The 13589-nt window shown below is 42.4% G+C and overlaps 1 protein-coding gene across 2 annotated transcripts in view; it reads right to left on the bottom strand.

The window, feature by feature from the left end:
* Positions 1-13589, bottom strand: part of LOC126272987 (anillin-like) — a 151104-nt gene that overhangs the window by 23563 nt on the left and 113952 nt on the right. The window contains exon 12 of one of the 2 annotated variants that reach the window (XM_049976336.1): positions 4293-4426. The exons of the other annotated variant lie outside the window; for it this stretch is intronic. Within the exon in view, the coding sequence (XP_049832293.1) occupies positions 4293-4426 (134 nt within the window). The remainder of the gene's footprint in view (positions 1-4292; positions 4427-13589) is intronic. 2 annotated transcript variants of the gene reach the window in all.

Below are 13589 nucleotides of genomic sequence, written 5' to 3'. Positions count from 1 at the left end.
TCACTATATCAGTCTTGCACAGGGTTTCTTGAGGGACAGTTGACATCTTTGTGTTTCCTTCCACTTTTGTACACTATGGTAATGTCATACTCTTGAAGACATTTTCCCCACCTGATGAGTCATCCTGTTGGATCCTTAAGACCTGTCAAACAGCAAAGTGGATGGTCTGTAACAACTTTGAATAGCCTTCCACAGGGATACTGTCGAAATTTGCACATGGCCCAGATCACAGCAAGACATTCTCTTTCTGTAGTTGAGTAGTTTCTCTTGGCTTTTGTAAGTGTCCTAGAAGCATAAGCTACAACCTCCTTTTTCCATCCGAAATTTGCACCAGCACAGTACTGATCCCATACCCTCTGGCATCTGTGTGTAGTTCTGTAGGTGTTCTCTCATCATACAGACCAAGTACAGGGTCAGTTGTCAGAACTTTTCACAGCACATCAAAAGCATCTTGTTGAGCACCACCCCAGATAAATTTAGCATCAGCTTTTAACAACCATTGGAGTGACCTGGCTTTGATACAGAAGTCTTTGATAAAACGATGGTAATAAGAACATAATCTGAGGAAGCTTCTGACATCTCTAATACTTTTAGGAATAGGAAAATCCATTAGAGATCTCACCTCTTCTGGGTCTAGCCGAACACCTTCGTTTGACACAAGGTGTCCAAGTATTCTGATTTCTTTTGCTCCAAAGAGACACTTTCTTGGATTAAGTTTCAGTCTGCCTTGTTAGAGACACTTAAGAAAGGCCCTCAATCTTTGTGTGTGTTCATAAAATGTCTCTGAGAACACCATAATGTCATCATCCATTTCAGGTGACATAGAAAATTATCCATCATCCATTCAAAAGTTGCTGTTGCATTACAGAAACCAAACAGCATTATCTTAAACTCATACAGGTCCCCAGTGGTGATGAATGCAGTTTTCTCATGATCAGCATCATCTACTTCAATTTGCCAGTATACCGAGTACATGTCCATGGTTGAGAAAAACTTAGCCACCTTCAGACAATCTAGTGTACTGTCAATTCTTAAAAGGGGAGGAATGTCCATTTAGTTATCTTATTAAGCTTCCTGTAAACAACACAAAAGTGCCAACTGCCATGCTGCTTCCTGATGAGCAAGACTCGTGGTGACCATGGGCTCTGTGAAGGCTGAATGGTGTCATTTTTCATCATTTTCTCTACCTCATCACAAATATTCAACATTCCATTGCTGACACACAGTATGCTCTCTGGCTTATTGGTTGATGGTCTCCAGTGTTAATCCAGTGCTTCACCATTGATTTGTCTAATATGCTTTTCATCTGTGGATTCAAGCATTCAGAGAACTCTTGAATAATGGCAAGTAGCTTATACTGTTGTTCCTTAGTGCGATCTGGTGATAGTTGAGCTAGAAGATCTTGCTAGTGCTAATTTTGCCCAGACTCAGCATGGGAGGTTTTCACGATGCTCAGCTGTCTTGCAATTAATGGCTCAGCATTTGCTATGCACATTCGTCTTGGAAGGATCTACAGTTTTCAGCAACAGTTAACTATCCACAATTCACTGAATCTGTTCTTAAACAAGACAACAAAGGTTGAGATGGCCAAGTTATTCTTCAGTGGTATGCTTCTCTTACCTTCCACAACAAGATCCAGGGGTTGATGCATGGCATGACATATGACAGTTACCTTTCTAGCACTAACTGCAGGAATGGCGCATCTTCCTGTCCACAGTATCTCATCTTGTTTAGCATAATCTTCGAGCAATTGCAATCTATAATTGCCTGAGAAGCTTTCAAAAAAAGTCCCATCCTAGAATGACGTCATGATTACACTCTTGTAAGATGATGAAATCTAAGGGCTGTGTATGGTCACTTATACACACACAAATGACATCTTCCAGTAGGTTTTACATATTCCCCATTAGCCACCTTCAGCAGAGATGTTTTGTTGTCAACAAATACAGTTTTCCACAACTGGTGATGGTACTTCTCTGAAATGACTGAATATGATGCTTCAGAGTCTACAAGAGCTTGGGCCGGTCAGCCATCCATGAGGATATTAACTTAGTTACCTATCAATTTTGTAGTCGTCAATGGCAGAGGAGTTTTCTCTTCAGTGGCCTCACCTCCAAGGGAGGTAGCACCCTTTAGTTTTCCAGGTTGCGGTGGCTAGGTGATCGGCTAGAGCTTCTAAATGGTGATGGAGATCTTGATCGGCATGTTGGGGAGTGTCCTCTCCAGTGGCTAGCCTGTGGTGATTGCGACCTAGGTCATCCTGCACCCACATCATCTTGTTCATCTTCGTCTTCCCAGAGTTGGTGTCGGTTAAGATCAGCCTGCTATCTTCTGGCATGGGAATCATCAAACATCCGCTGCCTTTTGTGACAATAATGCACGACATGTCCTGGTCATCCACAGTGGAAACATATTGGTTGGTTATCCTAAGACCTCCAGATGTCAATCTTCCTTGGTGCCCATGCGGCATTGTAGGAATGTAACTTCACCTGGGTCTTGACTTTTTCACCATTTTAAATGGAAATGAAAGATGAGAGATTGGGTTCAATGATTGTTCTACTTCTTCCCCTATGACCACTTGAAGTGTCCTGGTTTTTTGCTCTCTGTGCAATCCAAGTGCCTTCTGAGCTTCCTCTCGCACTATCTGATGAACATAGGTGAAATCAGTTTCTTCCTCCATCACAGACAATGATACAACATTTGGAAGCCGTTCAAACTTCTTTCATGTAATTTTTTTTTTTGATGCATTGTCTCAATATACTGGCACTATTTTATGAAGTCGTCTGCTGTCACAACCTCCTTCAGGAGTAGGCTTGATAAGTGTCCTCAGCAACACCTTCATGAGATGCACAACCTTAAATTCCTCCTCCATTGTAGGATCCACTATTTTACACAGCTCCAAGATGTCTTGAATGTAGGATGCTTTAGTTGCTCCTGGACGCTATGCCCTACACTTTAATTTATTTTCAGCCTTGCACTTCTGTTGTATGTGTCGCCGAAATACTTTCTCTGTTCTGTCTAGAATACTTCCCAGTGTGTGAACTACTCCTGGTTGTTCTCATACCAATGCTTGGCAGTGCCCTCCAAGTAGAAAAATACATTAGCCAAACACACGGTGTCATCCCATTTGTTACATTTGGCTATACACTCGTATACCTTCAGCCACTTGTTTGGATCTTGACCATTGTCACCAGAGAACCCAGAAGGATGTCGCATACGTTGGCGTACAGTTGCTGCCATCTTAACATTCTCTTCTTCTTCTGTCTTCGATAGATTGAAATCTGTTGAATATGACTCAAACTTGGGTTTTTCGCCACATGAACAGTGGCTCTGTCGTGGCCTGATGGGAGCCACTGTGTCATTGATAATGTATGCTATCACAAGTTCCAATACCCAGCATCTCCACCAGAATAATGTCACGTAGAAGAAGATGTAATTAGATGAATGACGAACACTAAAATCACTTTAAGGTTTATGCAGCACTTGTGCATACAAGAACACGGAGCAAACTGCCTCCAGCCAGAACACATACATATACAGTTACGGAAGATTCCAGCACAATGATTCTTGATATTTGTGGCTACTTCTAGAATGTCCTCAAACCGAATATATAAATAAAAATTTTACAGTTCAGGTGAGTTTTGAACTCATGACCCTCTATGCAACAGTCTAGTATCATAACCACTACACCACAGTGACGGTGCTACTCAACTTACTCTACGACAATATGAAAGTGTCAGTTTCCAAAATTGAGCCCTGGAAGCATATTCCAAAAAAACAGTTATACGTCTGTGGCATTTAGGGAAAAAATCACTGCCTGGAGAATGACCCCTAAGGCTAAAATGTAAGGGCTGTCTTGGGAGAGTAGGAGAGAAACATGTTAGCTGGTCAGGCACCTGCAAGAAAGTAGCATGTTCACTTTGTGACAAGTGCACATGTGTCTGAGGCATCACATGATCATTTTCATTCTACCCCACTGACCAAGGAGAGTGAATCAAGTCCACTGAAGACATCCCTTGTTAAGTGGTCCTTACTGTGAGAACCTCTCAAGAATGTCATGTCTCTGTGACTGTCATATTTCACGTTTCAGAGAGTTCTATCTGTTTCCAGTGTCCTATTATAAAGCTACATCCATGTAAAAAATTATACCCAGAGAGAAAAATGACTGTTACAAGGCAGGAAAACCAACTTCTGAAAGAGAATTAGTAACCAGATAACCATGAATGTAGTAATAAGTATCTGTGTTATTCTCTCTCTTCTCAATGTGATGCAACTTTATATCAATAGCATACCTCATGGCAGTAGATATAGTGTCTTGTGCACTTGTCTCTATGACGAAAGTTCTTGGTCGAGCACACTGACTCCTGCTTACTGAACCAATGGTTTTTGTCAAACATTTGCTAAGATCAATTTTCCCAACGGGTTCCTGCAAAACAACAATAATGATGGCAATGATGAAGTAAGACAACAACAACAACAACAACAACAACAACAACAACAACAACAACACCAACACTGACGAAATTCAAAGGTGGAAGGGGGAGGGGTGTGAAGGGGTAAGGGGGTAGGGGGTGGGGGGCGGGGAAGGAGGGTAAAGGGGCGGGGAAGGGGGGTAAAGGGGCGGGGAAGGGGGGTAAAGGGGCGGGGAAGGGGGGTAAAGGGGCGGGGAAGGGGGGTAAAGGGGCGGGGAAGGGGGGTAAAGGGGCGGGGAAGGGGGGTAAAGGGGCGGGGAAGGGGGGTAAAGGGGCGGGGAAGGGGGGTAAAGGGGCGGGGAAGGGGGGTAAAGGGGCGGGGAAGGGGGGTAAAGGGGCGGGGAAGGGGGGTAAAGGGGCGGGGAAGGGGGGTAAAGGGGCGGGGAAGGGGGGTAAAGGGGCGGGGAAGGGGGGGTAAAGGGGCGGGGAAGGGGGGTAAAGGGGCGGGGAAGGGGGGTAAAGGGGCGGGGAAGGGGGGTAAAGGGGCGGGGAAGGGGGGTAAAGGGGCGGGGAAGGGGGGTAAAGGGGCGGGGAAGGAGGGTAAAGGGGCGGGGAAGGAGGGTAAAGGGGCGGGGAAGGAGGGTAAAGGGGCGGGGAAGGAGGGTAAAGGGGCGGGGAAGGAGGGTAAAGGGGCGGGGAAGGAGGGTAAAGGGGCGGGGAAGGAGGGGAGAAAGGAGGGTAATTGCCTAGTAAGAAAGAGACCCTGGGTTAAAGCCCCGATCTGACAAAAATTTCACTTATAGCCACTGATTACACATAAAGCCCTGTTGCAGCTGATATTATTAGTCCCTTTCCCTTCCCCTTTGTCCCCCTCCACCTTCAATTTGTATAATTTGTACATTTATATTCAGGCAGAACTTTCCATACCATACTTACTAGAGATTTTGTTCACTTTATACTTTGGCAGGAAATACAACTTAATCATTACTCACCCTTTGATAGAGTGGCACCTGAACTATATAAATCAGGCCTTCCTAACCCTAAAAAAAACAAACTGAAACCAGGTCCTAGATACCAATCACTCAGCTGTAGAGGCAGTCTGAACTATATATAATTAAATAAAACAGCAGAAATTCATAAAAATAGTTTCTTCACTGAACAGTTTTCATTAAATAACGTGTATAGTGCAAAAGAATGTCATCACAATGGGCCAAGTGTGAAAACTGCCACAGAGTAAGGAGAAGTGGTTGACAGGAACAACTGCCTACACTTTTTTCATATTGGATGAGGTGAAGCAACCAATTTGGATGGAGATAGTCATAGCTTTTAGCACTGTAATGGTTGTGCTTAATGCTCCATGGTTATGAAGAAAGAGCAACTGATGTTTAAACTTTATGCTAATCTGGCAGCACGCAGAATTAGCACATTAAGGAACTGTAGTTGGCAGCAGTACAATCAGAAATAGGTGACATGAATCAACTGGTCAAAGCTGCCCCATCAGGCAAAAGGTTCAAGAAATGCTTCATGTCTGATAGCTTCAGTTTAGGTAACTAGAACAGTTTTACTTCAGTGGAGACTGTGGACCAGAGTAAACAGTCAACCTAAGGACAAGACAGAGAGGAAAAGAGCAAATTAAGGCTAATACTTTAGGTATTTCAGCATCCACTTGTAATACATATGACTATGATAGCCGTCAACACTTTATTGTATTTAGTTACTACATACAGAATATTCATCCAACACATACAATAGGAAAGACAACACCACAGTAATTACCAAAGAATGCAAGTCATATTGTCCTATAAGAAGATAATCTAGTTTTTATATCACAGCTGTTCATGAATCATTGCTTTCACTAATTCCATTTCGATTGTCCATTTTAGTCCACCATGTCAGCTCTTCCTTTTGGGAGAGCTGTAGCTTAGCAGTTAATGTGTGTAATGTGTTTACTCACATGGTCTGTTAGTCTCTCAGCTAGAGAGCTGCCCCCTCCTCAAACGATGAGGTATCAACAAAGCACTTATCTGCCAGACCAGATAAACACAATCAGGTTCTTCATGTGTTCAAGAAGATGAATGTGAGTATCTTTCTCTCACAAGTCACAAGGGGAATATAAAAGTTGGGCTCTTTCATTACACAGTTCATCCGGTCAGGCATTGTCATGTACTGCCTTAAGGTGGTGAACTGACACTGTGTCTTGCTTATCGTTTTTTCAACCAGAAATGTTTCGTCACCTCTGTCAATGCCCTTAAAAAATCACATACATGGATGGGAAAGGAGGTCCAGCAGTGTTGTCCTTTATCCAAACAACTCCAATTTGAACAAGTCTTCCTGGGAGAAAATTTTTTGTGTCTGTGCACGACAGATCGGTAGGTTTGAGGACTTGCATATGAGTATGTAGGGTGTGTAAAAATATGGCATATTCCCTGACCAATAGACTGGAAGAGAAGAGGGTGAGAAAAACTACCCAGTATCTTCAGTTGCTCTCCACAGTCTAATTGGGGAGAGGAACACCCTGAGTCATCTTTAATTAGTGTGAGGAGACCTAGAAGTACTGATCGTAGTGCTGTCACCCAGGAGTCTGCACAACAGGCCAAGGCAGCTTTCAGGGGGTGGTGCATATGCTCTACCATTCTGTTGGTGGCAAGATGGTAGTTTGTAGTTTGTATGTGTCTGCACTGACACTGCTGAAATATCCAGTACTGAGACAGCCTTGGGCCACCTGTTGAATTATCTATCATGGTAACTAGAAAGCAAAAGCCTTTGGGATAAATGGATATAATTTGGTTCTTCAAGTGTTGTACCAAATCCCTTGTCTTATGTTGTTGGCAGGTGCTCAAGGCAAAGGCCTGTCAATGCAGGATCAGCTCAATGCTGCTAAAAGGAAGTTGTCCATATTGTGTTCTGCTGCTACTTCAGCCCAGTTAATGATAGAAAATGTCACACAGTTGTGTGACAAGCAGTCAGCCACAATGTAATCCTGGCCTGCAATGTGTTGCACATCTGAGGAAACTTGGGCAATATATTCTGCTTGTCAAATCTGACATGGTCAGTTGAGATCAGTAATATCTTGGAATATGAAAGTCAGGAGTTTATGGTCTGTGAAAACTGTAAATACCAGACCCTCTAGGAATTGTCAGAAATCTTTAACAGGTAGATACATGGTTAGGAGTTTACTGTCAAATGCACTCCATTGTTTCTGCTGTATCAACAGGATTTGGGAAAAAGCCAGAGGCTGCCATTTTACTGTGACATGCTTTAACACCATGCCCAGTGCTGTCTGACTTGTGTCAGCCTACAAATTGATTGGTGCATTCTAAACAGGATGTACAAACAGTGTAGCAATAACCAATGAATTTTTATAGCTCACTTTATGCAGATGTAGCTTCCGGAGTGCATAAAACCTTCCTGCAACTGGATATGTTTTTTCCAGTTAGCAATTCTGAAAATTTGGCAAGCGTCTTCTATAATAGTATGGCATCCACAAAAAATGCCTAAAGCCTTTAAATGTAGAAGGAGGTGGTCATGTTTACAATATCTGTCACTTTTTGGGAAGTGGCAAGATACTATAGTAAGATACAATGTAGGCAAGGAACCTTACATCATCTTTTGCAGAAACACATTTGTCCTCCTTAACCATAACACCATAGCACTCTTAGTCTTTGGAACATAGTATACAGGTGCTTAGTGTCATTCTCTGACCAGAGGGCAGTGGTTTCCTTGTCACCGGATTTGCCCTCTATTTTGCAAGATGACGCAACGACTGTGGTTAAGGTCTTATGGTTTTGTGTTCTGTCCAATTTGTTACCTTGGATTTTAGGGAGAGGATTTTAATGTGCTGCTGGGTGACTGGCTCACCCAGGTTTTAGGTAAGAGGTCCGCCAGTCACGATTACCTACTTGTTTCACTTCAATTTCTGTTCTCTTTTCCTTGTGTTTCCTTTCCTTTTTTTAGTGCGTTTCTTCTCCTCTTGTTTTGCCTCTGTATGTGAGGATTTGGAACTGCGTCAGGTCTGTGTTTTTTTTAGCCATTCTCGTTGTTTGCTGTCTGTCTTTGTCCCTTTACCGCATGTTACTATGCGTTTGGGTGTTCGTGACCATGCTGTTTAGTGCCTGAAAACCTCAAACCACACACACACACACACACACACACACACACACACACACACACACTCTTAGTGTGCTTCTCATTAGTTTTTGAGAATGCTATTGTGTCATCCATGTGGCAGAACGCAAATGGAAGGCTGTTCAGGACTTTGTGCTTGAAATGCTGCCTAGTTTGTGCAGTCTACAGCCAACAACACTGAAATAACAAGCACCTTCTAGATTACCATTAAACTCAGATATATGAGGCACTAAATACTGATCTGGAGAAACCCCTGTAGCCTTTGCTGATTCTCCAAGATCTGTTTTTGTTCTTTACTATCTGCAATTGTGATCTCAGTATGGCTCTGTCAGTGACCACATTATCAAATTCCTGATTTGCTGCTGACAACTTACAGGGACACAAGTACCAAAGTCTGAAAACCACAACTGAGCTGGTGTTGTCCTAATAAAATGTTGAGTGGAATGACTTCTGTTGCTCTTGGCCAGCACCAGATCCAACATTGCAGGGAGCTCATGCAGTAGGTGTTGGCTGAGGTCATTGCCAATTGGACAGGTGCTCGTGGAGAAGGAAGAGGGGGAAGCAGCTCAGCCACCATCTATGGCCACAGCAGCACAGCCACAGTTTTTCACCTGTGAAATCCAACTCTTTTTGCAATTTCCCTTCACAGTTTAGCATTCTCATCTTTTAATTAAAAAGTGGTTGACCTTTCCACAGAAGCAGACCTTGTATCTGAGATATTTGTGTTTCAAGTATCTTGTAGGTCTGTCTCAGATCCAAGTGCCCAATTATTTCATGTAAATGTGTGTCTGGTGTCGTCTAGCATAACACGTGTGTACTCCACATTCCGGCAATAGTGATTTTTCCTGTCATGTAACCAATGCAGAAGATGTGGGGAGGCACCATCTCTTGGCCAAAAGTGGTGGATCATGCAGTTTGCATTCTGATGATGTCATGAGTTTGGGAAAGAGAGGTATTTGCACTGAGCACCAATGCACTAAATCTGGCCTACTGACAAAGTCAGAGAAAATCAACTCCTAAAATTGGGCCACTCACTTCAGCAATGTCAAATGTTCATGTAGGGCAGAAGTTATCACTCAGTTCTAGAGTTAGTTTTTTCTTCTCATGATGATGAAGTCCTCTTGGGTAAAATATTCCGGAGGTAAAATAGTCCCCCATTCGGATCTCCGGGCGGGGACTACTCAGGAGGATGTCGTTATCAGGAGAAAGAAAACTGGCGTTCTACGGATCGGAGCATGGAATGTCAGATCCCTTAATTGGGCAGGTAGGTTAGAAAATTTAAAAAGGGAAATGGATAGGTTAAAGTTAGATACAGTGGGAATTAGTGAAGTTCGGAGGCAGGAGGAACAAGACTTCTGGTCAGCTGACTACAGGGTTATAAACACAAAATCAAATAGGGGTAATGCAGGAGTAGGTTTAATAATGAATAGGAAAATAGGAATGCGGGTAAGCTACTACAAAAAGCATAGTGAACGCATTATTGTGGCCAAGATAGATACGAAGCCCACACCTACTACAGTAGTACAAGTTTATATGCCAACTAGCTCTGCAGATGATGAAGAAATTGAAGAAATGTACGATGAAATAAAAGAAATTATTCAGATAGTGAAGGGAGACGAAAATTTAATAGTAATGGGTGACTGGAATTCGAGTGTAGGAAAAGGGAGAGAAGGAAACATAGTAGGTGAATATGGATTGGGGCTAAGAAATGAAAGAGGAAGCCGCCTAGTAGTATTTTGCACAGAGCACAACTTAATCATAGCTAACACTTGGTTTAAGAATCATGAAAGAAGGTTGTATACGTGGAAGAACCCTGGAGATAATAAAAGGTATCAGATAGATTATATAATGGTAAGACAGAGATTTAGGAACCAGGTTTTAAGTTGTAAGACATTTCCAGGGGCAGATGTGGACTCTGACCACAATCTATTGGTTATGACCTGTAGATTAAAACTGAAGAAACTGCAAAAATGTGGGAAATTGAGGAGATGGGACCTGGATAAACTGAAAGAACCAGAGGTTGTACAGAGTTTCAGGGAGAGCATAAGGGAACAATTGACAGGAATAGGGGAAAGAAATACAGTAGAAGAAGAATGGGTAGCTCTGAGGGATGTAGTAGTGAAGGCAGCAGAGGATAAAGTAGGTACAAAGACGAGGACTGCTAGAAATCCTTGGGTAACAGAAGAAATATTGAAATTAATTGATGAAAGGAGAAAATATAAAAATGCAGTAAATGAAGCAGGCAAAAAGAAATACAAACGTCTCAAAAATGAGATCGACAGGAAGTGCAAAATGGCTAAACAGGGATGGCTAGAGGACAAATTAAAGGATGTAGAAGCTTATCTCACTAGGGGTAAGATAGATACTGCCTAAAGGAAAATTAAAGAGACCTTTGGAGAGAAGAGAACCACGTGTATGAATATCAAGAGCTCAGATGGCAGCCCAGTTCTAAGCAAAGAAGGGAAGGCAGAAAGGTGGAAGGAGTATATAGAAGGTTTATACAAGGGTGATGTACTTGAGGACAATATTATGGAAATGGAAGAGGATGTAGATGAAGACGAAATGGGAGATACGATACTGCGTGAAGAGTTTGACAGAGCACTGAAAGACCAGAGTCGAAACAAGGCCCCTGGAGTAGACAACATTCCATTAGAACTACTGACGGCCTTGGGACAACCAGTCCTGACAAAACTCTACCAGCTGGTGAGCAAGATGTATGAGACAGGCGAAATACCCTCAGACTTCAAGAAGAATATAATAATTCCAATCCCAAAGAAAGCAGGTGCTGACAGATGTGAAAATTACCGAACTATCAGTTTAATAAGCCACGGCTGCAAAATACTAACGCGAATTCTTTACAGACGAATGGAAAAACTGGTAGATGCAGACCTCGGGGAGGATCAGTTTGGATTCCGTCGAAATGTTGGAACACGTGAGGCAATACTGACCTTACGACTTATCTTAGAAGAAAGATTAAGAAAAGGCAAACCTACGTTTCTAGCATTTGTAGACTTAGAGAAAGCTTTTGACAATGTTGACTGGAATACACTCTTTCAAATTCTAAAGGTGGCAGGGGTAAAATACAGGGAGCGAAAGGCTATTTATAATTTGTACAGAAACCAGATGGCAGTCATAAGAGTCGAGGGGCATGAAACGGAAGCAGTGGTTGGGAAAGGAGTGAGACAGGGTTGTAGCCTCTCCCCGATGTTATTCAATCTGTATATTGAGCAAGCAGTAAAGGAAACAAAAGAAAAATTTGGAGTAGGAATTAAAATTCATGGAGACGAAATAAAAACTTTGAGGTTCACCGATGACATTGTAATTCTGTCAGAGACGGCAAAGGACTTGGAAGAGCAGTTGAACGGAATGGACAGTGTCTTGAAAGGAGGATATAAGATGAACATTAACAAAAGCAAAACGAGGATAATGGAATGTAGTCAAATTAAATCGGGTGATGCTGAGGGAATTAGATTAGGAAATGAGACACTTAAAGTAGTAAAGGAGTTCTGCTATTTAGGAAGTAAAATAACTGATGATGGTCGAAGTAGAGAGGATATAAAATGTAGACTGGCAATGGCAAGGAAAGCGTTTCTGAAGAAGAGAAATTTGTTAACATCGAATATAGATTTATGTATCAGGAAGTCGTTTCTGAAAGTATTTGTTTGGAGTGTAGCCATGTATGGAAGTGAAACATGGACGATAAATAGTTTGGACAAGAAGAGAATAGAAGCTTTCGAAATGTGGTGCTACAGAAGAATACTGAAGATAAGGTGGATAGAGCATGTAACTAATGAGGAGGTATTGAATAGGATTGGGGAGAAGAGAAGTTTGTGGCACAACTTGACTAGAAGAAGGGATCGGTTGGTAGGACATGTTTTGAGGCATCAAGGGATCACAAATTTAGCATTGGAGTGCAGCGTGGAGGGTAAAAATCTTAGAGGGAGACCGAGAGATGAGTACACTAAGCAGATTCAGAAGGATGTAGGTTGCAGTAGGTACTGGGAGATGAAGCAGCTTGCACAGGATAGAGTAGCATGGAGAGCTGCATCAAACCAGTCTCAGGACTGAAGACAACAACAACATGTCCCGATTGTAGAAAAGTTGGCAGCTGTGATAAAAGGAACATCTTCATTTTTGTAAGAGTCATTCAAACACTGATTTCTCAACCAGTGTATTCTAGGTAATGTGCACCAGACTTTCTGTCTTTGATATATAATCAAGTGGAGTCCGTAAACAGCTGATACCACTGCATGTTTTCTGCCTTTTAGGCACAGCTACAAATCCTGATGAATGTACACACCTACTGCCACCTGTCACTCCCATTTGGGTATGTGCAGGGGTTTGTGCACTGCCTCATTGCATTGATAAATGCCTGCGGTACCAACACCACTTTCTGTGTCACTGGTTGTTCTTACCTGGAACCCCATCATTGTGAGCATACCCATTAGCCTTTCATTAAGTCTGGCTAATTTCTTCATCAACTGCCCCATAAATGGCTCTGCCTGTGAGCCTTGAATCTGATCTGCTGCTGCAGTATGCACATTGGGTTTTCCTGCTGCAGCTATGGCCACAATGTGTGGTTCTGGGTCTCCCACCATAACCTCATTCACAGTGGCACATTGTGTATTATCTGTGCATGCAATCATGACTGCATCCACTGTGTGTTCCAATTTGTCAAGGGAGAGATTCGTAGAAGCACAAAGAACCTCATTTTTTGTCGAAATCTTTGAAGCCAGAAAATTTTTAAAGTATTCCAGTAGCAGCTTGTTACCCACCATTGCACGTAATGAGCAAAGTACTCAGGATGGCGAATCACTGGCACATGGTTCACTCTCAATATTTTTTTGTAACTTTTATACTGACAATAGCACAAAACACTGGACTACAGCTTCTTTAAACACAGAATAAGATTGTCGATGTAAAACACTTTCTAGTTGTTCGATCACGTTTAACTCCAACTGTGATATAATCAATGTAAACTGTTCCTTATCAGAGACTAGGTCATGTAATCAAAAAAATGGTCTTCACTTTTGTTGACCGAAGTTGTGCTCT

This window comes from Schistocerca gregaria, chromosome 5 (genome assembly GCF_023897955.1).
Source record: "Schistocerca gregaria isolate iqSchGreg1 chromosome 5, iqSchGreg1.2, whole genome shotgun sequence".
NCBI classification, from domain to species: Eukaryota; Metazoa; Arthropoda; class Insecta; order Orthoptera; family Acrididae; genus Schistocerca; species Schistocerca gregaria.
Note: the sequence above shows the minus strand (reverse complement) of the source record. Positions and strands in the feature narration are given on the sequence as shown.